Source organism: Maniola hyperantus, chromosome 1, assembly GCF_902806685.2.
Source record: "Maniola hyperantus chromosome 1, iAphHyp1.2, whole genome shotgun sequence".
NCBI classification, from domain to species: Eukaryota; Metazoa; Arthropoda; class Insecta; order Lepidoptera; family Nymphalidae; genus Maniola; species Maniola hyperantus.
The window spans coordinates 18,698,600-18,725,725 of NC_048536.1; the positions used below are offsets into that span (position 1 = coordinate 18,698,600).

General features: G+C 45.1%; 2 protein-coding genes across 3 annotated transcripts in view; one reads left to right on the forward strand and one right to left on the reverse strand.

The window, feature by feature from the left end:
* side-II (sidestep II) overlaps positions 1–10,116 on the forward strand; it is a 667,447-nt gene extending 657,331 nt beyond the window's left edge. For both annotated transcript variants that reach the window (XM_069499951.1, XM_034972675.2), the window contains exons 16-17: positions 27–100; positions 4,286–10,116. In XM_069499951.1, coding sequence (XP_069356052.1) covers positions 27–100; positions 4,286–4,453 — 242 coding nt within the window. In that variant the 3' untranslated portion in view covers positions 4,454–10,116. The remainder of the gene's footprint in view (positions 1–26; positions 101–4,285) is intronic.
* Positions 10,117–12,347: 2,231 nt separating this feature from the next.
* On the reverse strand, positions 12,348–27,038 carry Arr1 (arrestin 1). Its single transcript, XM_034972697.2, has 8 exons — positions 26,860–27,038; positions 25,278–25,468; positions 23,128–23,306; positions 21,238–21,373; positions 17,962–18,119; positions 17,060–17,203; positions 16,146–16,275; positions 12,348–15,811 (listed from the first exon to the last, which is right to left on the reverse strand). The coding sequence occupies exons 1-8, from the start codon at positions 26,966–26,968 to the stop codon at positions 15,713–15,715; spliced, it is 1,146 nt and encodes a 381-aa protein (XP_034828588.1). The 5' UTR covers positions 26,969–27,038; the 3' UTR covers positions 12,348–15,712.
* Between the last annotated feature and the right edge of the window lie 88 nt (positions 27,039–27,126).

A 27,126-nucleotide genomic window follows, 5' to 3' on the forward strand; every position in this document is an offset into this window, starting at 1 on the left:
GTGATGATATTTACCGTTTGTTGCAGGTGAGACGTCGAGTGCCCCTTGCCTGGCGGCGTCGTCGCCAAATAGAACCGCCCCCGCGCCGTTGACCACACCGGTAACGAACATTTCTTACATTAAAATATCCTCGAGAACATAGTACCTAATCTAATCCGTATCTCAAGAGAAAAAGGAATCCTTATAGGACCACTTCGTTGTCTGTCTGTCAGTCCGTTTATCCGTTTCTCAAGAGAAGTCCCGTCAAAAGAGCTCAAAACTAGGTAGCTACTTCCCGCTGACCTAGAAACACGGACAGGTACAGTACGTGGCAGAAAGTAATGTACATCGGCCTTTAGAATGACATTTGGGCTTCGTAGAGCGTTGTCTCTGTCGCTCATACCTATATGACGATTGACGTTGTGTTGGTCTCAACGACTAAGACAACGCTCTACAGATCTGCTATCTCCTTGTTAAGGTCGATGTACATTACTTTCGGCCGCGTACTCTCTCAAACCACCACTAGTGCGCGAACTCCGGTAGCTTCCCGAAGCTAATACATAGAATGTGACTGTGCCGCCCGCGCCCTGGCTCTGGTTCTTAGCTGAGCACTGGCTCGCCACTGTACTCGGCACGTGTACATAAGCCTCGCAGCGAGGAGAGGATGTCGCATGAGCCCACGAGTCCGTGAGCGGAATATGGCGGAATGTGGTGGAATGTGGCGGAATGTGGCGGTTACCCTCACTCAGTTGATGTTTGCCGATCGAGGCGGTATCTTTATTGCGGCCACTCAATAGCGCGCTCCGTGTCGTCGCAGATAGCCGATAATATTTTGTTAAGTGTCCCTGCGGAGCCCTGCGTCGACGCCCGGGGACGCCCGGGGACGCTCGGGAGACAGATAACTCCGGTTTTATATATTTAAGATATCACATATTGTCTGCCACTTCAATTCTTGACTTCACCGGACGGATTCTATCAGCAATATGCTGACAACGGCGATCGTATGTTTCATAAAAAGTTATCAGTTCGTTGCTATCAAATATTTTCTGATTCAACATATTTATTTTGAACTCACAGATTATATTTTATAAGCAACTAGCTTACGCTCGCGACTTCGTCCGCGTGGACTACACAAATTTCAAACCCCTATTTCACCCCCTTAGGGGTTGAATTTTCAATAATCCTTTCTTAGCGGATGTCTACTTCATAATAGCTATTTGCATGCCAAATTTCAGCCCGATCCGTCCAGTAGTTTGAGCTGTGCGTTGATAGATCAGTCAGTCAGTCAGTCAGTCAGTCAGTCAGTCAGTCAGTCAGTCAGTCACCTTTTTCTTTTATATATTTAGATTATAAGCAATGCTATGAATATAATATGAACTAGCTAATGTCCACGACTTCGTCCGCGTGGATTCAGGATTTCAAATTTCGTAGAAACTCTATGTCCCCCACACCGATCCGTTGCTCCATCACGGCGTGATTGAAAGACAAACCAACAGACCAATAAAACCAACAAACAAACACACTTCCACATATTTTATAATAATATGGGTAGTGTTTCTTATAACTTTGTATTAATTATAATCATAATCCGTGTGAAGGCTCGTCGCCACAGTGCAGCCGCGCGCGGCGCAGTACGACCACTCGGCTCGACGCGCGCCAGAAACTTCTCCCGCCAACTCTGCGGCTGTCTCAAATTATAATATTTACCGCTCTACCGTCAAACCGCTCCAAGGAATTCGCTGCCAAATTAAATATTTCGACAACGTCTTCATAATTGCGTTGAAAGAGAGTTGCTTCGCCAAGGACTCGTCAAACAGAAACGTCGAACTTCATCAAACTAAATTCGCGGCCGATAAAGCGTCAAACGAGTATAATTTGATAGCAGATCATCTAACGCTTAGTCGGCGAAGGCGAGTCGCTGATAGCTGATTGTTGAAACTTAGAAACGAGCTCAGACTGCCTCGGGCCGACCTTGTCTTGTCAAAAGGTCTTCTACTTTTACTATTAAAGTTTCCCGAAGGTTACTAAAGATTGCCAAAACGATTATTACAAGAAATAATACTAAGCGGTAACAGCCAGGGTAGGTTTTAGGGGTTTAGGGGTTTGATCCCGAGCATGCACCTCTAAATTTTCGGAGTTCGTGCACTTTAAGCAATTAAATATCTTTGCTTTAACGGTAATTACGAAGACCTTGTCGCTTCTTGGAGGAAAGTGAATACACATTTATATTCAGTAGATTATCAAAGTTATAGCGTCAAGGAATCATCTCTGCCCTTGTGGAATTTGCATGACATTTAAATCCATTTTTAAACGTAAATAAAACGAAGACTTGGTATATTTTCTCGACTCCAGTCTCATAAGGCATTACAAGTATTACAGATGTCCTACAGAAACGCGCGAAAATGGAGCTTAAGTACTATAAGTGCGCTATTTATCTTACATCCGAGGGTCGGAGCTCGTCGACTTTAAAGAAAATAGGCGTCGAATTGATTTGTGCTTCCAATATCGCCGTTAACATGGTGCTCATATTTCGGCTGTGCTGCAGATCACGCGCTGCTTCACACTAAAATGCAGCTGGTCTACCCCCCTCCCCTCTCTGGTGCTCCCCCTTGGCCAATAACTCTACACTGTGGCATATATCTTAGTGAATCGCCTCTATTTCACACATCGTGCATCGCCTGTACTGCAATGTCGACATAGCGACATAGCGTACTAATATTTGTTTGTAAATCACGAATAACATTCCCCTTTCCCTCCAAGTTAGCGTAAAGCTTGTGCTAGGAGTAGGCACGACAATAGTGCAACGGGTGGGCTTCGAACCGCCGATCTCTCGATTCCGCGCTATAATCGTTGAGTTATTGAGGCTTCATTTGAAAAGATTCCGTGAGTGACAAGAGGGGTGTTCCAACACCTGTGTGGCCGGTGAGGCGGGAGGGCGCGTTTTAATTAACGCGATAGTGTTATCAGCTCCTCTTGTGCACTCACCCTTCAGCTCGTGGGGCCACGATTACGGCTTCCTCTAGCAGCAGTAGAGAATAGGTAAACATGTTCCAAATTAAAACTACTTCCCTAATTAAACGACATTATTTTATTGCTTGTAAAATAACTTGATACTTAATTAATCCGTCCATATTATAAATATGCGAAAGTGTGTCTGTCTGTCTGTTTCGGTTTCACGGCCCATCCGTTTAACCAATTTTGACAAAATTTATACCGAGGAATGACATAAATTAAAGAGTTCCAACAGAATTTTTTTAAATCTATATCCATATGGCTAAAATTCCGAGCGTTATCTTTTTGGTATAAAGTTGCATCCTAGAGTGGAACAGAAGAATAATTCTATCCCACAAAATAAAATCAAGCGGATGAAAACATCCAACAGCAAGTTAATAATAAATATTAAATCAATCTTTATCGGTAAGCCTCGTTTTGTTTAATTAAATTGTATATGGCAACATCAACAAGTCGCCACTCGGTGCAGCCAGTGGCCCACTGCACCCCACTAGATGTGGCGATAAGTGAACTAATTACTGTCCCTGACTCTCCGTCACACGGCGGGCGGGCGGGCGGGCGGCCGGCGGGTCACGCGCCCGCCCGCCCGCTGGAACCGCTACAAACTTCATTATAACAAATGTACTCAGATTATTTGATATAGTTACAAGTACATTTTGAACAGTGACCCTCCTCGACTTCACTCATAAATTATAATCTTAACTGAAGTTAATTTATAGAAGTAAATTCATAAAACGATGGAAAACAACACTTGAAATTTTGAATTGTTTTACACATTGTTTTGATTGGATTACGCTTACGCGAGGAGCTCACGGAGCGGTGTTTACCCGCAACACACGAACACGAATACATGGAATACCGCGGCGTGCGGCGTGCGGCGTGCGGCGCCGCCCGCAAGCTCTGCGATCATCGGCCGTCAGGCTTGCGGGCGATGCACTGGCCACAGCCGCGGCCGCAGCGGTTCCACACGGCGCGGCGGCGCGGCGGCACAATATCACGGTCTACGTTAACTACCCAGTACCCACCGCTGGATCACTATTGGTCTCTCAGAATGAGAAGGCCATAGCCCACCACGTTGGCCAAGTGCGGACACCTTTGAGAACATTATAGAGAACTCTCATGTACATTTACCTCACGATATTTTCCGTTAAAGCACAAGTGATATTTAATTGCTTTAAACGCATATAGCTCCAAAAAAGTTAGAGGTGTGTGCCTAGGATCGAACCCCCGACCTCCAGAATAGAAGGCTGAGGCTACAACCACTTTACTTATATAGATTTCCCATGACCTGCAGGCGTGCAACGGCCCCGGAGCTTCGTGGACGTGGGGCGCGCGCTCCGCGGCGCCGGCGGCGGCGCTGGGGCGCAGCGCGTCCGCGTCGCTGCGGCCCACGCAGGACCTCAACGTGGACGCCATCAAGGAGAAGCTGCTGGACAACCGGATCCCGGAGTCCTGCGTCTAAGCCGGCCCGGTGCCCGGCGCCCGGCGCCCGGCGCCCGAGCGAGCGCCTTCCACACCGATGTTTACTTTCTTGCACTCGACGAAATATTAGGCATGCTTGCCGTTTTTTTTGTCGCTGGGAAATGCGTTTTTGCATCGCCCTAACCCCTCTATTATCTAACTATTCCTGTGAACCTCTAAAATTCAAACAAAAAGATTCCATAAACATACAAGTGTGCGCGTCATAGGAAATGTAACATTCTAAGCTAACATTATATAAAAGTAAGAAAACTTGAACACGAGCACTTGAGCTGCGGCAGCTCCTGACTTACTAAGGAGGTTTCAATGTTGTGTTAGTTTTGTCGGTCGGTGTGGAAGGCTCCTCGTGCCTCTAATTAGTTGTCTGCCTTCATCCCGCGGTCCTCGAGCGCCTCGAGCCGCCGTGCCTCGGCTTGGGCCCGCTCGAGACGAAGGAGGCGTAAGTACGCCGGCGAGCGCGCGTTCCTTCATGTCCTATGTAAATGTTGTAGCTGACGGTGACGCCATCTGGCGGTCATTACCTGCTGCGTGACTCGTATAAGTTGAATGTTCGGTTGTAGCGATGATTTATTTATTTCGATACCCAATTCCGTTCAATATTTAACTTACCGATTGTGAATAAGTACCTACATTGTAATTTGTAATTATCTAGGATATGTTTTACTTTCCTTGAGTGTAAGTTTTGGAGAAAACAGTCTTGTCACAAGAGTTGGTGTTAATCTGTAAACTATTATGGAATATTATATATTATCATGATAATATTCCCTGTAATTTTGACGTTTAAAGTTACACTCGAAGCAAACTTGAATTTCTCTTATTAATTTTTGTAAGATATTATTTTCAGGAGCATCTATTGCTAGAACCGATTATTCTGTAATTATTAGTGTTAATTCGGAGACTATAATATAATTAATAAAATCAAAATGATCTATCTGTTATTTGGTTGAGAATCCTGTGATGTACATAGTAGGATGTAAGCGACTGAGTCTTTGCCACTTTTTTACATGTCTAACTAATTCGACTTACAATAGATAGACGGTCATCATATTATTATGTGTGTAAATAGTATTTGTTACTTCTTCCGTGTTATGCTGATCGCACACCTCCCGCGCGCCGTACGCGCCGCGCCGGTTGCATGGAGCTGAAATCAATGAATTGACATACACCCCTAACTGCCTGAATACGACTTTTAAGCTGAGATATATAGAGCTTTTCTCACACTTAAGACACATTTTAACATAAACTTAAGTCTAAAAAGGGTACACTTAAAGTTAAAGCAACTAAGTTAAGTTAAGCAAAGCAACTATATACATCTTGCAGTAGACTATAGATCTCTCAGTTAGTGGTGTGGCGTGGCGTGCAAGAAAATAAATGGTTAAGTATATAGTTGTGCGCTGCAAACGGTTGTAGCAGCGTGCTGTGATTTTTGTTATTATAATACAATACATGTAATGCTGCCACTTTGACAAAAACTTCTTGGACTTCTTCAGCTCGTCTGATGCAATTATCGCGTATTATTACACTTTTCATTTGAGTGCTATAAAGTTAATAGCGTTCGGTGCGTACGGTTTGTGCGGCGCGCTGCTCGGTGTGCGATCAGCGTTAGGTGTAAAGTCGGCTGAGCGAGCTAACACTCGACTGTCGGAGGTCGTACGTGAAGTATGAACCACGAGGTGAATAGGGTTTTGAAAATAAAAACTACTTAATAACTTGTTTTCTTTCTTTACACACAAATGCTCAGAACAAGTTGGCAACTACAGAGTACCTACAATTCTTGAAGTTTAGTCTTACAAGGCAACTTTTACTAGGCACTACAAGGTGAAAAAAAATATTTTGCTCCATATTTTCTATTTTTCTTTTCTTGGCCTTCCTTTTTATTCAAGAATTTTAGTGAAAAATATTATTTAAAAAAACCTTTTGACTACCTAATGTAAAATTACTACTGATCTAGACTTCACTATTTAATATTTTGAAAGAAAAGATCCAGGGTGTGTCGATACCAGACGGTTCTGCATTCTAAAAAGGGGGTTTTATGAGTTTTAACTCTGTTTATTATAGCTATCCTACAGATGTAGGAAGTAGGCACTATTTGCCTGTGGTTCGTTACTTCACTAAAAGGACCTATGGCCTGGGAAATTATAAAAATCAAGCTCTTTGAGTACAATTAAGTACACATCTTGTACAGAGTTCGCTGCGGCGACTCCTAGACTATAAATAAATTCCGACATATCTGGGCATAATTATTTACTTGATAGTAATATAAGTGAGAATCTTGTATATTTTTTATTCTTAAGCTTGGTCACACACTCGAACATATTGGATTGTATGAAAATGTCGAAAACCCTTCACATTATGAATTAACAATGCACCAATACTGACCATGCTTTGAGTTATATTTTCCGGTCATACCTAACTACAAAATATAAACGCCAGGCGAGGCTTCGGCCGTGGCTAGTTACCACTCCACCGCCAAATACGTACTGCTAAACGATCGTTTTGGTACGAGCCGCGTAGAATCAGATTATGGTTAGGTACCACTTGGCATACCTTTAGCAAGTTAGTCTGCTTCCATCTCAAACTGCGTCGTCACTTATTATGAAAGTAACATCGAAGTCAAAGGCTAATAACTTATTACGTACTTGTCATCAAATAAAAGCGTAACGCCGGTTACGCACTCATCCGATCCGAGTCCGTGAAAATACGTTCCATTTTGTTTTGTATGGAAGCTTATGACATAAATTATGTCGTAGATAATCGCTGGTATTCTCACGGATGACGGATGAACTCCGATGACGGACGTTCAGATGTCTAATACGTCACGTCTCACTTCTCAAGGAAATTACTAAAATGCGACGTTCAAAATTATAATATTTTCGCAAGTAAATAACTAATTTCCTCGAACAATATTTCAGTTTTTTATAAAGAGATACTCAATATTATGGTAAAGGGAACGTGGCAGAAATATATACCTAATTATTTTTTTAGAAAGTCATTTATAGTCGATACCAACTTTTACTAAGTTACAAAGTTCCCACGCAGTCGGTTATTATTATTAAAATGTCTTTTTACATCAATTATCGGCTTGAATTGGCTTCAATAAACTTAATAAGTAATGAAAGTTACAAATGTAAATAACGAGGAGCATGTACCAGCTACCTACCTACCTACCCACCTACCTACCCACCTACCTACCCACCTACCTACCCACCTACCTCCGCACTCCAATACCGATCATTATAATATTGTTTTTTTTCCGCGAACTTGTGAAGCTATTTTTGGATGATATTATTAGATGTTGATTTGTTGGGAAGTTTTCTTTGAAGTAGCGGAAAGTGGAAAGTTGATAATTTCACAGTATCTAGTGGTAGGTACAGTAGGTACAGCACTGGTCGGTATTGGTGCAAGTGTGGGCGGAGCGCAATATCCGGCGCTCAAGACGCGTTCACTCGGTATGTAGCGACAGGGAGTTCGCTTGTGGCGACTTTTTGAAGCGATTCGTTAATGCATGGCTACTTTTGTCCGTTAGTCGCATTTGCAGCGCGCGACAGTAGCGATTCAGTAGTGACACAATCGCATAGTACCGATTCAGCAACGCTTCTGCATCGTTGCTGACGCGCGACTGTTTCGAGCGACATCGGGTAAAAGACAAGCGGGGGGTGCCGCGGCAGCATGCCGGCATCGAAGCTGCATCGCGTCTGCATCGACACTTGTTACGTGGGCGTACGACCAGTGCAGCGGCAGTATCACGACTGTATCGCTGCAAGAAGTTGCAGTGAGCGACCTCTAAGGCTCGAACACACAATACGCGTGACGGAAAACGCATACTAAACGTGCGCGTAAGCCTATGCAAATAAGAACAGTCCCTGAGTGTAATTTTTCGTGTTGATAAACGTGGCACCCGAGTCAGTAATCTGTCAAATCGTAACGTTTATCAGTCCATACCACAGAACTCTAAATATTTTCCTGTTGAATAGGGGAACTGTGTCGCCGATTTTGAGCGATTTGCCCATACGAAAATAATTCAGAAACATATCTATAAAACATATCTAGAAAATACATCATATCATCCAAAGCATAGTAAATTGAGGTGTGAGGCAAATAAGTCTACTTTTACAATAACACGCTAGTGTGTGTCATTGGTCATTGGCGCATTGCATTATTCTATACTTATTCTGATTTCTGTGGTCTAGGCTGAATGATAAATTAAACATAGTGCTCATCTCGGGTTAGTTAAACCAACGTTAACTTGAACGCTTACACTAGAGCCTCAACTATTGTATGACAAACTACAGCAGCGTGTGAATGCAAGTGTGTCAGACTCGCGCTTCACATTGTGATCGCTTTCATATAGTTCCTTGTATTTATAACTTCTAGAGCTGCCAGGCACGTTGCGATCGCACTGCGCTGCCGCTGCGCATCGTGTCTGTTTCAGTCTTTAAAAATTCTCTTAGTTTCTGTCTGCCCATTGCATTCACAACAATCTAAATAATTATTATTTAGGATACGAAATGTATTTTGTTTAGATCTACGATCAACACAAGGTTTTTGTAGTTCGGACGATCGTTTGACTTGTGACATGAACTGCGAAGAGCACGCGCAATGAGCATTGAGCATACATTAGCTCGCCAAGATAAACACTAAACAATTCCTCCTACGCTGACGTCGGTCGCGCGTATAAAATTCGAAGTCCTGACTGACTGACTTAAATATATTAACGCTGGTCCTAGAGACATGAAATTTAGAAGGTGTTTACTTTATAAAGAGTAGGTATCTACTAAAAAAGGATTTTTCGAAATTCCACCCCTAAGTGAGTTAAATGGGGGTTTGAAATTTATGTAGTCCACGCGGACGAAGTCGCGAGCATAGCTAGTACTATGCTGTGAAATGCCTGAGCTTGCGCAGTGTGTGATTTGTCAATTTATTCGGTAGTACAAAATGAGGAATTTCTATTTGGTCGCGTATTGGTTCGTCAGTCCAACTTATTGTTAGAGCTGTAAGCTGTGCCTAACCATATGATATACAAAACGCAGACGCATCCACGGGACAGTCTTACGTTAGACCATTGCTCTATTAGTTAATCACATCTGTACACGACGAGAAAGTCAATAATACGGTGTTCCGTGAGCAAAGATATTTCCTTTGGTAGGAGTGATTCTTAAGAATCAAGAACGGATTTAATTAGAACCATCAAAAGTCTTTGTGGTTCCACTTCTTAAATCCTTGCCTTGATCCTAAGGATCAATAAATTAGCTAGGAAAGGAAAATATGTTGTTTCTGAAACGCCGTGTACCTACCTAAAGTTCCTCACGGATGGGACTGTATATTCGTAGCCCCGCAGCGCTCGCGTTCGTAGCGCGTAGCCGCGGCGTAGCCATCTGTGAAGGAGGAATTCGCAGGTGCATTCAAGTCGAATAGGTCGGTCCACTAGCCGGGTCATCATCACCGCATATCACTTTATGTTACGATAGAGCTTTATGTTACGATCGACCGACTGAAGTTTATGAACATAGTAGGATAATGTCTGATAGTAACTAACTAACTAACTGTAAGCGATTTGTTAATATAAAGTTTAAAACAACTCAAAGAGTTCGCCCTACTGTTGACTTATTTATTTTGGACGAGATTAAAGGTTGTCTTGGAAGTACATTACGTGTTTCATTGCTCTCCCTACCTTTGGAGAATACCTTACGTGTTTCATTGCTCTCCCTACCTTTGGAGAATACCTTACGTGTTTCATTGCTCTCCCTACCTTTGGAGAATACCTTACGTGTTTCATTGCTCTCCCTACCTTTGGGAATACCTTACTGACAAACGTTTCTTATTTTCTGATGGAATAAATACAAAACTTATTTCATCCATACTAATATTATAAACGTGAAAGTGTGTCTGTCTGTCTGTCGGTCTGCTATTCTTTCACAGCCCAACCGTACAAATCCCAGAAAATCAAAGAGTTCCCATGGGATTTTTAAATAACCTAAATCCTTGAGGACGAAGTCATGGGCATGATTTAGTAGATTATAAGATCTGTAGGAGAACTAGAGTAACCGAAGCTGAAGTAGTCAGGGCACACAGTTCAGAAAGGCGATAGACGTTGGGCTCTCGAGGTGCTGGAATGGCGACCTCGCAGTGGAAGGCGCAGCGTTGGCAGACCGCCCACTAGGTGGACGGATGACATCAGACAAGTCGCAGGGAGCCGCTGGATTCAGGCGGCGCAACACTTTGCGTGTGGAAGTCCCTACAAGAGACTTATGTCCAGCTGTGGACGTCTATCGGTTGATGATGATGATGTTCTTCGAACACATAACATTACATTAGATACAAGATTTATTTATTTTAAGAATTTTTGAACGCGAATCAGGATTGTCCCTGTAAAGTTAGAGGTAAAGAGGTAGGTGTTGAAAATAAAAATAAAGTAAAAAAAGCCACAGAAAAGCTGCCTTCAAAGCTTTCCAACAAGAATCGTAATCCCAATATATACTTACTTACACTTATTAAAATTATAAATGCCAAAAGTGTGTCTGTCTATATGTTTACTCCGAGCATAATATAATAGGTCGCTGCATCGCGATGGTGAGAGCTATGCTTGGAGTGACTCTTGGAGTGTGACTCTGAGCTTCCTTATGAGGTCTATTAGTTAGCGACCATGTATTGTAACCATGTGATGATAACAACCACTGGGTCATACATCCCAGTTACTGTTAGACAAATGTGATGTGTGTCGTGCCGCATCCGCGTCGCGCCGGGCCGGACACGGGCCGGCCCCGGACCGGGCGCTGACTGGCCGACAGGAGGAGGGGGGCACTCGCTATACAACACACACCCGAAAACTATAATCCAGGGAAAACAAACGAGGAAGATACATACATAATACTTACATGTTTTTAGTAGGTTAGATCGAAGGCCGATACATTGTAATTAAATTCCATTGCGTAGGTACCACTGGCGTACCACTGGCGTACCACTGGCGTACCACTGGCGTACAGGCGTAGCACTGGCGTACCACGAATATACCGCGTACCGTTCCCGGCGCATTGTATTTGTATCGTCCGACGATCCGACCCGCGCGAGGGCATCCTAGGCGCGTGACTTTCGCCATTTTTGTGGCTTCGTTATCTACTTTTTTCTTTTGCATAGTTTTATATTGACCCGTTGCGGTAGGATATTGGTTTTATATTGACCCGTTGCGGTAGGATATCGGTTTTATATTGACCCGTTGCGGTAGGATATCGGTTTTATATTGACCCGTTGCGGTAGGATATCGGTTTTATATTGACCCGTTGCGGTAGGATATCGGTTTTATATTGACCCGTTGCGGTAGGATATCGGTTTTATATTGACCCGTTGCGGTAGGATATCGGTTTTATATTGACCCGTTGCGGTTGGATATCGGTTTTATATTGACCCGTTGCGATAGGATATCGGTTTTATATTGACCCGTTGCGGTAGGATATCGGTTTTATATTGACCCGTTGCGGTAGGATATCGGTTTTATATTGACCCGTTGCGGTAGGATATCGGTTTTATATTGACCCGTTGCGGTAGGATATCGGTTTTATATTGACCCGTTGCGGTAGGATATCGGTTTTATATTGACCCGTTGCGGTAGGATATCGGTTTTCTGTCTATCTAACTTTGCCCGTAAAAGTACTTACATGGACACAGCAATATCCAGTCTCCAGAATATAACACATTATATCTATGTACCGACGCTATGAAGAATCACTTCAGTCTAAAAATACTAGCAGAAAGAGAGGCTGACACGTTATTGCTAAAAATGTTAATTCCATTATTATATAAGAAAGATAACGGATAAATTCATTCTGTAAGCAATAGTTAATATTAAATACTGGTAGGCCAATTAATAAAACTGCAAAGCATTGAACATTATTCAGCTAAATATTTTTTATTGCAACATAATATTATCACCTAGACATTTTCGGTTTCTAAATTTCAAAATAGGTACCTATATTAGTACAACTTAAAAAAAACATTAAATAATTATATTATAAATATACAGGGTTACAGGAAAATAGGACACGATCCCGTTAAGGGGTTATAGTACAGGACATTAGCTATCAAACGACCTCTAAAGTGCTTATGCGAAAGTGTATCGTTTTCGAGTTATTCATTTTTTTATTTTTTTCTTGGTAAAAGGGTGTTTGCCACTTTAAAAATTAATAAAAAAAGGAACAATGTATTTCTGCAGATTTTTTTTTATTTCTTGCTAGTACATATCCTTTTTAATAATAAACAGTTATAAAACTAAAAATATCTTCAAGCATTTTAAAATTACAGCCCAAAAACTGTACAAATTTTCGAATTTTAAATTTAATTCTTTGAATAACTTGCAAATTTTCTGTAAAAATTACTATGGCACTTATCTTGCGGATTATTTTAAAAACATCTACGTTTCATTAGCTATCCATTGGTACAAAAAAATTACAAAAAAAATCGTAAAATCAAGAAAAAATTACACAACAAAGAGACAGAAAATTCTAACAAATGCTATTGCCAAAGAATTAAATCAGAATCTATGTAAAAACGAGTTTAATGCAAAATAGTTAAAGATTATTTTTCATGAGGTCAAAAGGTAACATAAAATCAGTCAAGTGCGAGTCGGGCTCGCACACGTAGGGTTCCGTACCATCGTACAAAAAATAACACTATTTAATTTTTTTTTAATTTTTATGGCGGCCATTTTGTAGTTTTTAGTATTTATTGTTATAGCGGCAATAAAAATACACATTCTGTAAAAATTTCAAGTCTCTACGTATTAGGGTTCACGAGATACAGTCCACTGACAGACAAACGGACGGCCGGACAGACGGACGGACGGACGAACGAACATGAAATTTTCACGAAATGCGTATTTTTATGGCCGCTATAACAACAAATACTAAAAATTACAAAATGGCCGCCATAAAAATTTAAAAAAAATTTAAAGTGTTATTTTTTGTACGATGGTACGGAACCCTTCGTGTGCGAGCCCGACTCGCACTTGACTGATTTTATGTTACCTTTTGACCTCATTAAAAATAATCTTTAACTATTTTACATTAAACTCGTTTTTGCATAGATTCTGATTTAATTCTTTGGCAATAGCATTTGTTAGAATTTTCTACCTGGTCTCTTTGTTGTGTAATTTTTTCTTGATTTTATGATTTTTTTTGTAATTTTTTTGTACCCATGGATAGCTAATGAAACGTAGAAGTTTTTAAAATAATCCGCAAGATAAGTGCCATAGTAAGTTTTACAGAAAATTTGCAAGTTATTCAAAGAATTAAATTTAAAATTCGAAAACTTGTACAGTTTTTGGGCTGTAATTTTAAAATGCTTGAAGATTTTTTTAGTTTTATAACTGTTTATTATTAACAAGGATATGTACTAGCAAGAAATAAAAAAAAATCTGCAGAAATACATTGTTCCTTTTTTTATTAATTTTTAAAGTGGCAAACACCCTTTTACCAAGAAAAAAATAAAAAAATGAATAACTCGAAAACGATACACTTTCGCATAAGCACTTTAGGGGTCGTTTGATAGCTAATGTCCTGTACTATAACCCCTTAACGGGATCGTGTCCTATTTTCCTGTAACCCTGTATATAAGAACTGTACATACCTACAGTATAACAATTAATAAAAAATTTCATCTGCTATTTAACTAATAATAAGTTCTTTATGTTAGTGTTCAGAACCTACATCATAATATAATTTTTAAATAGTAATCTTAATAACTATGACATAATCAAGCATAATATTATTATAAATAATAAATAATTAACTATTTTGAGATCCATCTTTAAACCTATGATAAACAAAAAGCAAACGCTAGTCCTTAACTACAATTTAACTTCTAACAAATTATGTAGAGTACGATCTATTCAAACGAATAAAATACAAAAATATTCAATTTTAACCATCATAATATTTTATGACAAATTAATACTGTAATGGCAATAATTATAATCTCACAATTAGGTATATTTGGGATATTTATTAACAAGTGTTTAGCGGGCGGGATAGTGGGGTGTCGGGCGCGGCAGGGAGCTGGAGGCGCCACTAGTACACCTCGACACTCTCCTGGTGCATGACGGTGTCCTGGCGGAACATCTCCACATCCACCTCGCTGTCGGCCGCCACCAGCCGCCCGCGCCCCTCCTGCAAGTGTGTAGCGGGCGACAGTGTCGGCTGCGGCATGGAGGCGCCGCTAGTACACCTCGACACTCTCCTGGTGCATGACGGTGTCCTGGCGGAACATCTCCACATCCACCTCGCTGTCGGCCGCCACCAGCCGCCCGCGCCCCTCCTGCAAGTGTGTAGCGGGCGACAGTGTCGGCTGCGGCATGGAGGCGCCGCTAGTACACCTCGACACTCTCCTGGTGCATGACGGTGTCCTGGCGGAACATCTCCACATCCACCTCGCTGTCGGCCGCCACCAGCCGCCCGCGCCCCTCCTGCAAGTGTGTAGCGGGCGACAGTGTCGGCTGCGGCATGGAGGCGCCGCTAGTACACCTCGACACTCTCCTGGTGCATGACGGTGTCCTGGCGGAACATCTCCACATCCACCTCGCTGTCCGCCGCCACCAGCCGCCCGCGTCCCTCCTGCAAGTGTGTAGCGGGCGACAGTGTCGGCTGCGGCATGGAGGCGCCGCTAGTACACCTCGACACTCTCCTGGTGCATGACGGTGTCCTGGCGGAACATCTCCACATCCACCTCGCTGTCCGCCGCCACCAGCCGCCCGCGTCCCTCCTGCAAGTGTGTAGCGGGCGACAGTGTCGGCTGCGGCATGGAGGCGCCGCTAGTACACCTCGACACTCTCCTGGTGCATGACGGTGTCCTGGCGGAACATCTCCACATCCACCTCGCTGTCCGCCGCCACCAGCCGCCCGCGCCCCTCCTGCAAGTGTGTAGCGGGCGACAGTGTCGGCTGCGGCATGGAGGCGCCGCTAGTACACCTCGACACTCTCCTGGTGCATGACGGTGTCCTGGCGGAACATCTCCACATCCACCTCGCTGTCGGCCGCCACCAGCCGCCCGCGCCCCTCCTGCAAGTGTGTAGCGGGCGACAGTGTCGGCTGCGGCATGGAGGCGCCGCTAGTACACCTCGACACTCTCCTGGTGCATGACGGTGTCCTGGCGGAACATCTCCACATCCACCTCGCTGTCGGCCGCCACCAGCCGCCCGCGCCCCTCCTGCAAGTGTGTAGCGGGCGACAGTGTCGGCTGCGGCATGGAGGCGCCGCTAGTACACCTCGACACTCTCCTGGTGCATGACGGTGTCCTGGCGGAACATCTCCACATCCACCTCGCTGTCCGCCGCCACCAGCCGCCCGCGCCCCTCCTGCGAACGTCAATTATTTATTATGGCGATTAGGGTAAGTATAAGATAGTAGAATCGTCTTTTAAATCTTTTAGCGACCAGCTGTTGCTTCCCTTGGTGAACAAATATCCGTTTCATTCCATACCCCGAAGGAATTTCAAAAAATTTATCGCACCCTATCGTACAGTTTTGTCTGTTTTGGTAGATTATAGTGAATTAAGCTTGTGTTCCTTATATCATGGACTGAAGTGACGCCTGCTTCTATCCAATACAGGAGATATGAATTATAAGAAAAATCAGTTTGACTACATTGAAGGAGCCATAGATGTGGTTAAATAGTGGTAGTGTGATTCACCTTAGGGTGCATGAGTATGAAGGGCAGCTCGGCGCTGAGCTCGCCGCCCAGCGCGCCCAGGTACAGCTTCACCTTCACGCTGTAGCTCACCACGATGCCGAACGCGTCACGCTGCTCCGGGTCCAGCAGGCTGCGGAGATATAACACTGATCAGCTATTTTCTCTGGGACGAACCCAATGGGTGTTGAGCAACGGGGGCAACGATGTGTTCATAAGAGATCTTGGAGCCTCCCAACAAGCGCTGAGGGTGGCCACCGAGGAAGTTTTAGTAGGTCCTATCCTACATAGCCTGATCCCCTTCCTTACCCAGGATTTCCCCCCGTTAACAAAAAAATCTACAGCACAAAGCTACGTCAACAATCACTAGGCTCTTGTTCCATCTTCAGACCCTGGTTGACAACAAGAACTTTTCCCACGCACATGTAAATTGTGGAACCAACTCCCTTTGGCGGTGGTCCCACTGGATTTCAACATGGGGCGGATCAACGAACTCCTGAAAAGCTGGCAACGCAGTGGTGGTTCCTCTGATGCTGCAAATGTTCATGGGCGATTCATTAGTACAGTCGCATATTTAAAATTCTTCCGACACATCTCCCGGCGTGAGAGTGACTCTATCTAATGCCTTATCGTGCAGAACAAAGCGGAGCGCACCGGAGGGCGAGGAGGATCGCCCATACAATGGACCGACCATGTTAAGCTTGATGTGGGCGGTCCCTTGCACGAGTGTACCAGGCTGTTGGCTAGCAGCGAGGAGTGGTAAATGCTCGTGAAGCATACAACATCTGCCGTCAATGACGTCGCTTCGTGATAACCAGGACCACTCAGCCAAGATCGTTACGACGAAGTAGATCATAAGACAAGAGCTTCAGGACAAGCGTAAGCCGCGACAAATGCAAGAAGAAAAAAGATCGTACAGGGTGGTGGACGCGAGGGTGGTCTCCGTCCTCTTGAGCTGCGCGTCGAGTGCCATGCCGCGCCGGTCGCGCAGGCCGCCCAGCGTAGGCCGCAGCTGCACCACTTTCTGCATGTTGGCGCCCGGCTGCAGCGGACATCCGTCTCTGAGGACACCCAATACCGTTATAGACAACACTGTGATGTTTAGCCCCATAGATAAACACCAGGATTTAAGGATTGTTTTAATTCGAAACATACCTAATCTGCGCATAATAACATGATGACTGGTGCATGGAATCTACTGTGGCCTGCTGCTATTTGTGTTGCTGCCTCTTCACTTTTGCTTTCAATAGAAAGTAGAGTAATAACCTAATTTGCCTTGGACAATTTCATGTACTGGCTTCTTTCAAAGATTAGGGACTCCAGCATTTCACTAACCTTCAAGTTCACTACTCCTTCAAATTCCCCTGCGATATAAAGACTTGTCTGTAATGAAGCGTTGTTCCCACATTCAGAATGAAGAGGTTGTTTTACGGATAGTTTTTCAGAATTCAGTAATGCAGAGTAAAATATGGATAATGAGTTTATAGGAATGATGAAAGCTAATGCTCGCCAATCTCTTTACTACCTTTCCATGTTGCATATTATGTGGCAACTGAATTATCATCAGTTCAAGGGTGATGGCCGCGAGAAGTTCTAAAGCCCATCACCCCAAGGTTTTTATTGAGGACCTTGGAAAGAGATTTTTAAATTTATAGACTAACTGCAACCAGACCTACTGGCAAGTGATGATGCAGCCTAAGATGGAACGCACTTGCATAGAGATACCTATTCATTCTTGACTTGAAGGTGGAGGGAAAATTGTTGCCGGAAGGGCATTCCATATCCTAGCGGTTGGAATTAGAAATAAATGTGCACTAACTGCGTCTCGACGCCCGTGACGACGTTGCGGTACTGGCCGTTCTGGAACAGCACAACGTCCACGGTCTGCAGGATGCTGGCCTTGATCTTCTTCACCACCTTGTTGCTGTGGTTGCGGATGCTGATGTTCGCCGCCACCGTCTCGCCGTGGATGTACAGCTGCAAGTCGCAAGTAAGCATTAACAGAAACATGGTCATTTCAGATACAAAGAGGTAACTTCTGCTGACTGTCTACTTTATAGGCTCCTCTCAAACTTAAGTCAGTCTCTACACTCTTCTTCTTACCTCTTGTACTAGCGTTTGCTAGTTTCATATGCTCGGGTTGCCTTTAAAAGATTACTTTAGTGATAAGGCTTAGCACGCTAGCACAATTTTTAAACTTCTTGCTTCTATTCTTTAGTATGTTCTGTGTTTTGTTGCAACATAGCTTTATACTAGGTACTATTTCTTCTAGTTCAGTCAGATGAAAATGTAAAGGGAAGAAAGGAGGAGTAAATTGTCCTTCTTCATTACTTTTATTAGGAATATCTATATCATTAATATAAATAAAAACCTCTATTGGAGAACTGTTTTATCACAGTTCTGATTTAAAATTATATATGTATCTCTAAATGTCTATCAGTAACAGTTGAGTGTCTATTTTATAATAAATGACTCCGATTACATTTATTGTTTGGAAATAAAAATACATCAAAACCGGCAATCGATCCTATCATCAGTGGAACTACAATATTTCAAACACATAATTTTTACTAATAAACTAATACAATATTTATTAAATGCCTATTATAATAATTAATTAGAATAAATATTGTCAAACGAAACAAGAAAAATAATTATAACAGAGCTTCATTGATACTTCTAATCAAATTGAAAATACTTCCGAAGCAAATATATCTTCAATGAAATATCTCATAAACACAATTTCGCTAAATTTATTGTAAATTTTTGATTAATTTTATTGTCAAAGACACAGCTACAAATATTTATTCACGACAAAATTAAAAAAAATTCATTGACATTCTGCTTAATTATGGGAATTTCTTAGAATTAGGAGGGTAATTTGATCAAAAACGTCATTTGCTAAGCCTCGACATTAAAAAAAAATCATTTTTTATTTCAATAATCCGCGTTATTTCAGATGTTTAGAAAAAGAACTTTTACTTATGAATAAATTTAATTTTTTTTCATGTTTTTTTATAGAAACAAAATATTAGCTCCTATTATGCATTTAATTTTTTTTTTTTTTTGAATAATGGTATTCTAAGTTTTATACCACCGCAGTGAGGCATTGTACCCAAGATGCTGGCAGCATTACCCCTTTGGATGGCCAAACTAATTCTTTGACCAAGGTAGCTGCCAGCTCTCGGGTCCCCGGTTGACTCGATAACTCTTTTCGCAATTTCTTCAAAAAGAGCTCGAGCCCCCGGGCCCCACGGTCCCAAGGTCTCCACACCAAAAGGCACGAATACGAAGCTCCCATCGAGGTTTTCATAATTTGCGCCTCTTGACCTGTTCGGCGCTGATGGCCGCTGCACCCGCCATAGAGAAGGTCGCCTGAATGTGTGATTTCATTTTTTTAATTTTCATAGTATAATAATAATTGGTTGTCAATGCTGCTCACGCCTTACATCTACTGATATATTTTCCAAGTACCTCTTACTTTATACTGGAGCCCTGTGAATCAGCGACTTTCTAGTCACTTTTTTCACTGCACAGCCTCTATCTAGGCAGTAACCAATTTTGTAGTCTTTCAGTTATGTCGCACTACGTATTATTAATTATACATCATCAGATTGGTACACAATGAAAATAACAATGCTGTCCTGACACGAGAGGCGGAAAAATTTGAAATTCTTATTGACCTTAAAACTTGCGAAATGCACGATCTGAAATTGCAAAACGGTTGTCAGCTGCAAGTGTGCTACTATTATGTAGTAGTGAATAAGGGTCAAGACGTCACCTGCTTGTCGACAGTCAGCTCCAGCTCCAGCTGTCCGGGCGACAGCACGAAGTCCTTGCGCACCACGGTGCAGGGCTGCGGCCCGAGCTTGTCGGGCGCGAACTGCACCTTCTGTATATCATAGCTAGTAAGGGCCAAGACGTCACCTGCTTGTCGAGAGTCAGCTCCAGCTCCAGCTGTCCGGGCGACAGCACGAAGTCCTTGCGCACCACGGTGCAGGGCTGCGGCCCGAGCTTGTCGGGCGCGAACTGCACCTTCTGTATATCATAGCTAGTAAGGGCCAAGACGTCACCTGCTTGTCGAGAGTCAGCTCCAGCTCCAGCTGTCCGGGCGACAGCACGAAGTCCTTGCGCACCACGGTGCAGGGCTGCGGCCCGAGCTTGTCGGGCGCGAACTGCACCTTCTGTATATCATAGCTAGTAAGGGCCAAGACGTCACCTGCTTGTCGAGAGTCAGCTCCAGCTCCAGCTGTCCGGGCGACAGCACGAAGTCCTTGCGCACCACGGTGCAGGGCTGCGGCCCGAGCTTGTCGGGCGCGAACTGCACCTTCTGTATATCATAGCTAGTAAGGGCCAAGACGTCACCTGCTTGTCGAGAGTCAGCTCCAACTCCAGCTGTCCGGGCGACAGCACGAAGTCCTTGCGCACCACGGTGCAGGGCTGCGGCCCGAGCTTGTCGGGCGCGAACTGCACCTTCTGTATATCATAGCTAGTAAGGGCCAAGACGTCACCTGCTTGTCGAGAGTCAGCTCCAGCTCCAGCTGTCCGGGCGACAGCACGAAGTCCTTGCGCACCACGGTGCAGGGCTGCGGCCCGAGCTTGTCGGGCGCGAACTGCACCTTCTGTATATCATAGCTAGTAAGGGCCAAGACGTCACCTGCTTGTCGAGAGTCAGCTCCAGCTCCAGCTGTCCGGGCGACAGCACGAAGTCCTTGCGCACCACGGTGCAGGGCTGCGGCCCGAGCTTGTCGGGCGCGAACTGCACCTTCTGTATATCATAGCTAGTAAGGGCCAAGACGTCACCTGCTTGTCGAGAGTCAGCTCCAGCTCCAGCTGTCCGGGCGACAGCACGAAGTCCTTGCGCACCACGGTGCAGGGCTGCGGCCCGAGCTTGTCCGGCGCGAACTGCACCTTCTGTATATCATAGCTAGTAAGGGCCAAGACATCACCTGCTTGTCGAGAGTCAGCTCCAGCTCCAGCTGTCCGGGCGACAGCACGAAGTCCTTGCGCACCACGGTGCAGGGCTGCGGCCCGGGCTTGTCGGGCGCGAACTGCACCTTCTGTATATCATAGCTAGTAAGGGCCAAGACGTCACCTGCTTGTCGAGAGTCAGCTCCAGCTCCAGCTGTCCGGGCGACAGCACGAAGTCCTTGCGCACCACGGTGCAGGGCTGCGGCCCGGGCTTGTCGGGCGCGAACTGCACCTTACGGATCCCCAGGGCCACCGTGCTCCTACAATTTAATGTGCTAATTACTAAGAAATCGATTTACAGTCTAGTTTAGAGCTGGTTACAGCTTCGCCTGCCAGCAAATCTGGACCAGCAAACGATTTAGCGTTCGAGTACTTATCGTCAACATCAAATTGATGGACATCCACTGCTGGACCTAGGTCACTTGTTGGGACTACCACATGTGCCACGGTCTGGCGCCGCCTGGATCCGACGCTACGTGCGAGGTTACCATTATTGCACCTGGAGGATGTCATCGATTTTTTGAATTATGTGTCCTGCCTATAGCCACTTTAGCTTCGCAACCCGTTGAACTATGTCGGTTACTCTGATTGACCTGCAGATCTTCTCATTTCTGATTTGATAACTTAGAGAAACTTTCGGAGTTCATGTATATAATAATATAATGTTCATTTTAAACAACTAAATATTACTCACTTTATCGCTGAAGGAAATTATTGTGAGAAAATCTGCATGCTGAGAGTTATTCATAATGTTCTCAAAGATGTGTAAAGTCTGTCAATGCCCACTGGGCCAGCGCGTGGTAGACTCTCCTCATTCTGAGAGGAAACCATTCCTCAGTAGTGATCATGATTGATGGTGACATGATAGCAAGGAGGAATGGTCAGACCTGCGATGCGTGCAGTCGATCTCCGTCTCGCCCACGAACAGCTTGACGTAGTAGTGCACGCCGCAGGGCTCCCCCTCGTCCTCCAGGCCGGGCTGCAGCGTCACCGAGCCCGGCGAGCGGTGATGTGGTGTCGACATGATAGCAAGGAGGAATGGTCAGACCTGCGATGCGTGCGGTCGATCTCCGTCTCGCCCACGAACAGCTTGACGTAGTAGTGCACGCCGCAGGGCTCCCCCTCGTCCTCCAGGCCGGGCTGCAGCGTCACCGAGCCCGGCGAGCGGTGATGTGGTGTCGACATGATAGCAAGGAGGAATGGTCAGACCTGCGATGCGTGCAGTCGATCTCCGTCTCGCCCACGAACAGCTTGACGTAGTAGTGCACGCCGCAGGGCTCCCCCTCGTCCTCCAGGCCGGGCTGCAGCGTCACCGAGCCCGGCGAGCGGTGATGTGGTGTCGACATGATAGCAAGGAGGAATGGTCAGACCTGCGATGCGTGCGGTCGATCTCCGTCTCGCCCACGAACAGCTTGACGTAGTAGTGCACGCCGCAGGGCTCCCCCTCGTCCTCCAGGCCGGGCTGCAGCGTCACCGAGCCCGGCGAGCGGTGATGTGGTGTCGACATGATAGCAAGGAGGAATGGTCAGACCTGCGATGCGTGCGGTCGATCTCCGTCTCGCCCACGAACAGCTTGACGTAGTAGTGCACGCCGCAGGGCTCCCCCTCGTCCTCCAGGCCGGGCTGCAGCGTCACCGAGCCCGGCGAGCGGTGATGTGGTGTCGACATGATAGCAAGGAGGAATGGTCAGACCTGCGATGCGTGCGGTCGATCTCCGTCTCGCCCACGAACAGCTTGACGTAGTAGTGCACGCCGCAGGGCTCCCCCTCGTCCTCCAGGCCGGGCTGCAGCGTCACCGAGCCCGGCGAGCGGTGATGTGGTGTCGACATGATAGCAAGGAGGAATGGTCAGACCTGCGATGCGTGCGGTCGATCTCCGTCTCGCCCACGAACAGCTTGACGTAGTAGTGCACGCCGCAGGGCTCCCCCTCGTCCTCCAGGCCGGGCTGCAGCGTCACCGAGCCCGGCGAGCGGGGATGTGGTGTCGACATGATAGCAAGGAGGAATGGTCAGACCTGCGATGCGTGCGGTCGATCTCCGTCTCGCCCACGAACAGCTTGACGTAGTAGTGCACGCCGCAGGGCTCCCCCTCGTCCTCCAGGCCGGGCTGCAGCGTCACCGAGCCCGGCGAGCCCGCGGGCAGGGTCAGCCGGAACGGCAGAGCGTTCTCGCCGAGCTTCCGCACCAAGCGCTCCTGAAACATTTTCCACTGGTCTTGAGATTATGGAACTTCGAGAAGTTACCTACAGGATAAAGGGTAGGTCAGTTTTTAATTTTTAGGCAAAGGTCCACAGCTTTTATCAAATTCCTTCCTTCCTAAATCTTGTTGCTTACCGTATACTTAGTATACCCACTAACGAGGGGATCTAGCGTCAGCGGCAGCACTATGCTTTAATGTATTAAGAATTCTTAAAACATTTTATACGAAAACGATTCAAAATAATGGTTGGCATAGTCCTAGTCTGTGGCAAAGTCACAACATGTTCACTCCGCCAGGGCATCCCTACGCGAACAAACCAAGCAAACAATCCTGAAAACTTTTCTGTCGATTGTTGATATTTCATCTCGCAATTGGCGCGAGGCCCGCAGTCTCCGCCGCCGCGGGCCCACAATCCCTCGTCTGTCCGCAGTTTGAGTTATTGTTTGTCCAATAATCAGCCCTCCAGCACTGTCGCTCACTTCACGCCGAGTATTGATCCCTGAAAGGATTTGATTCGACGCCCCCAGCCGCGGCCGATCCAATTAGGGCACCCCGATAATTCAATATAAGTTCGAAGTTGCGTGCTCAGGGTATTCAATCGTGGACTGTTTAGTGTTGCTGTACTCCAGAACTAGCTGATGACTGCAGCTTCGACCGTATAGATTGTTTTTTCAATTCCCGTGGTAAAGTAACTATTGATTTTCCAGGACATAAAGTAGCTTATCCATAGTAGCCCGTCCCCTGAAAGCAAGATATCTCCGTACCAAATTTCGTAAAAACATTTAAACGCATGATTTTTTTTAATCCCATGGATTGAGGAGTTGGAATCCAAATTTTTTATGGGACAATTTTGCAATTTTTCTCTATCAATTTTATTTATTAAGTAGGTACAGTTCGAGTCGAATAGTTAATACAAGTTCCATCTCTATAATTTTGAATACAATTTCAGTTATTTTCTTGCATTGTCATACAAATCAACCACAATATTCTTATTTGCCAAAACATCATCAATCTATCTGAACAATGTGGATGATCAAAAGTTTGTACGGATCTCTGATATCGCAGCGCAAGTTGAGCGCAGCCCCGGCCAGTCTAGTGTCGTTCGTCTGGAGTTTGTGTTATCCCTCCCAAGCTTAGATTGCTCGTCCCGGGATGGCGGCGCGTCCTGTAGCGCTGGCCCGGGACTGATGCAATTACTGGTAGTGCAGCTTGTTAACATGAAGCGGTAATGAGGTTAAATTATTCAACTACGAGGTAGGTCGCGCTGTAGCTTCGCGATTCAAGAGCGTGCCACTAAACTCTGCGTCACAGCCGTGATATACCAGAGCTAAAGTCATTTCATATTTTTAAATTTTCACTTTAAAACGTATCCATTATTTTCTCTCGGTATTTTTGATCTGACGGAATATTTTCTTGACTAATTATTCCTTGCATTAGGACTCTCATAATATATCTCCAAGGCACTCCTATCTCTACTCCGGTGCACGGTTGTATATCTGGCGCACAATGTCAACTTCCCAACTCCCGGTTGCAACTGAAAATTCTTGACAGGACTCCAATAACTTTTTGGCCCCACGCCGTACTCGATGTCTGCAGCCGACTTAAGCTAACCAGTCTAATGATCCACGAAGCAGGCATTGAATTTTATAATTAGAGTTTTATAACCTTGCTAACTGGATCCTTTTATTTTTGGCCTGGAAACCCAAGCTGTCATCTTGGACATATCCTTTATTGTAATATCTTCTCCGTGTAATGTCAAATTCTGTAGTGTCATCAATCTCTGGTGTCGTCCTGTTCTTCGCCAGCGAGACCCGCGTCGGGGGCAGGCGGGTCATTGTGGTAACCGCAGAAGCTCGCGAGGGAATGGACGCCTGTTCGGCGCGATCTTGCATGAAGTGGGGTGCCGTGGAGATGATGGATATGCTCCCACATGGTGCTGTGATACACTACCTATGTGCGTGCTACCTGCGTGCGTGTGAGGTCGCCGGGGCGCTTCTGCAGCGGCGGGTAGACCTGCTCGGAGGCGAGGTACAGCTCCTTGTAGAAGGACAGCCCCATGACCTCGTCCTCCTCGCGCCCGTAGCGGAAGGTGCACACCACCTGCGCGAACACGCGCCGGTCGCGCACGTACTCCTCGTCCACCACCACGATGCCATCTGCCAGAACATGACCTCATTTTAAAACGAGTCTTAGAAACACCAGCCACATAATCCAAAAAGCCAATAGACTTTGGGAAGGTACTAGTGCTTTGGTTCTTGAATTCAGGAATGGCTACCTTGCACTGGAATATACAGAGCTGACTGTTGACGATGCCCATGAATATCAAGCAAACATTCCTTTTGGTTTACCAACGTGGCGTTTACGTCACGAGCAGCGCATCAACCAACGCCAAAAATTGAATCACTCTAGTTCACTCCTGACTGTGGTATGGCATTGCTAAGTTATTTGAAAATATTGTTGATGTATATTTATACTTTTTTGTTTGTTGAAATTTTACGTATGTTGCGTCTTTTTGTATGTTTACGATTATTTATTGAGATGGAACAAGATCAGACAAAATTTTTACAACGGTACATACATAAACCGAAATAAAATATCTCTGATCTCTGAATAGAAAATGTCGATTTTCCAAGTTGCTTCAGATCAAATCTGATAATCCTAAATGAACATTAAAGTATCGTCCATATGTTAGCTGACTCTATTGTTCAACTACAACATTGATATCCCGATATCTCCTACCAAGGAACATAAGCTGATCAGACCAATTGATGAATTCAGAAAACTCAATCACAGACGATGTTATTACATACATAGATGTTTCTAACGTACGCGCGAGGAAGCGCATTCAAATCGAGCAAAACGAAAAAATGATGAACATTTGCAACTACCAGTTCAGAGAAACTACCAGTGCGGTGCCTGTTTTGATTGTGCCTAATTTAAAAAGAATTCAGTGAAAGTCTCCTGACATTTTTATTGAATTTTTTAACAAAAGAAAAAAAGCTATTACATCGCCATCATAATATTACTAAGGGAGCCTTCAAATTAGCCGCAAGATGGAGGCGCGAGGCGCGAGGCGCGAGGCGCGAGGCGCGAGGCGCGAGGCGGCGCGGCGGTTTCTTATTTGCGACACGTCTGTTACGAGTTATCTTTTATCGGTTGTGAGCATGTGAGGGTCGAGAGTCTTGGACTTGAAGGGCGTTTTGATTAACTGGTTTGCTAACTAATGATATGTTATTAATTAGGGGTTCAACGGGGGTAGCTCAGCGGGTTGCGAAGCTGAAGTGGCAACGGGCAGCGCATATAGTTCGTACAACCGATAGACGTTGGGGTCCCAAGGTGCTGGAATGGCGACCTCGCACCGGAAGACGCAGCGTTGGAAGACACCCCACTAGGTGGACGGACGACATCAGACGAGTCGCAGGGAGCCGCTGGATCCAGGCGGCGCAAGACCGTGGCATGTGGAAGTTCCTACAAGAGACCTTTGTCCAGCAGTGGACGTCTTTCGGTTGATGATAATGATGAATTAGGGGTTTCACGAAGAACACACCTATAGGCTCAACATAAGAGATGTGATCAACAAAGTCCCGTTTCGGCATATACAGGGTGATCTTTCCGTTCGGGGAGCACTTTTTAAACACTTTGAAATTGTACACCATTTTGTCGACTCACTGAATAACTTGCAGTACACTGTAGTAACTAGGCACACTCGGGTGCGGTATGCGTGGGGCGCGGTGCGGCGCTGGAATTTATACAGGATTTGACCTGCGAGGCTTCTCAGTCGAACTACAGGTAATCTCGTTAGGCGCATTAGCGG

Coding starts and splice junctions, on each gene's coding strand:
- Arr1 (XM_034972697.2), bottom strand. CDS start 26,968: ATGGTGTACAATTTCAAAGTGTTTAAAAAGTGCTCCCCGAACGGAAAG. Junction 25,469..26,859: donor CTCTTATGTTGAGCCTATAG/GTGTGTTCTTCG, acceptor ATGTTCTGGCAG/ATGGCATCGTGGTGGTGGAC. Junction 16,276..17,059: donor ACCCTCGCGTCCACCACCCT/GTACGATCTTTT, acceptor ATATCTCCGCAG/CCTGCTGGACCCGGAGCAGC.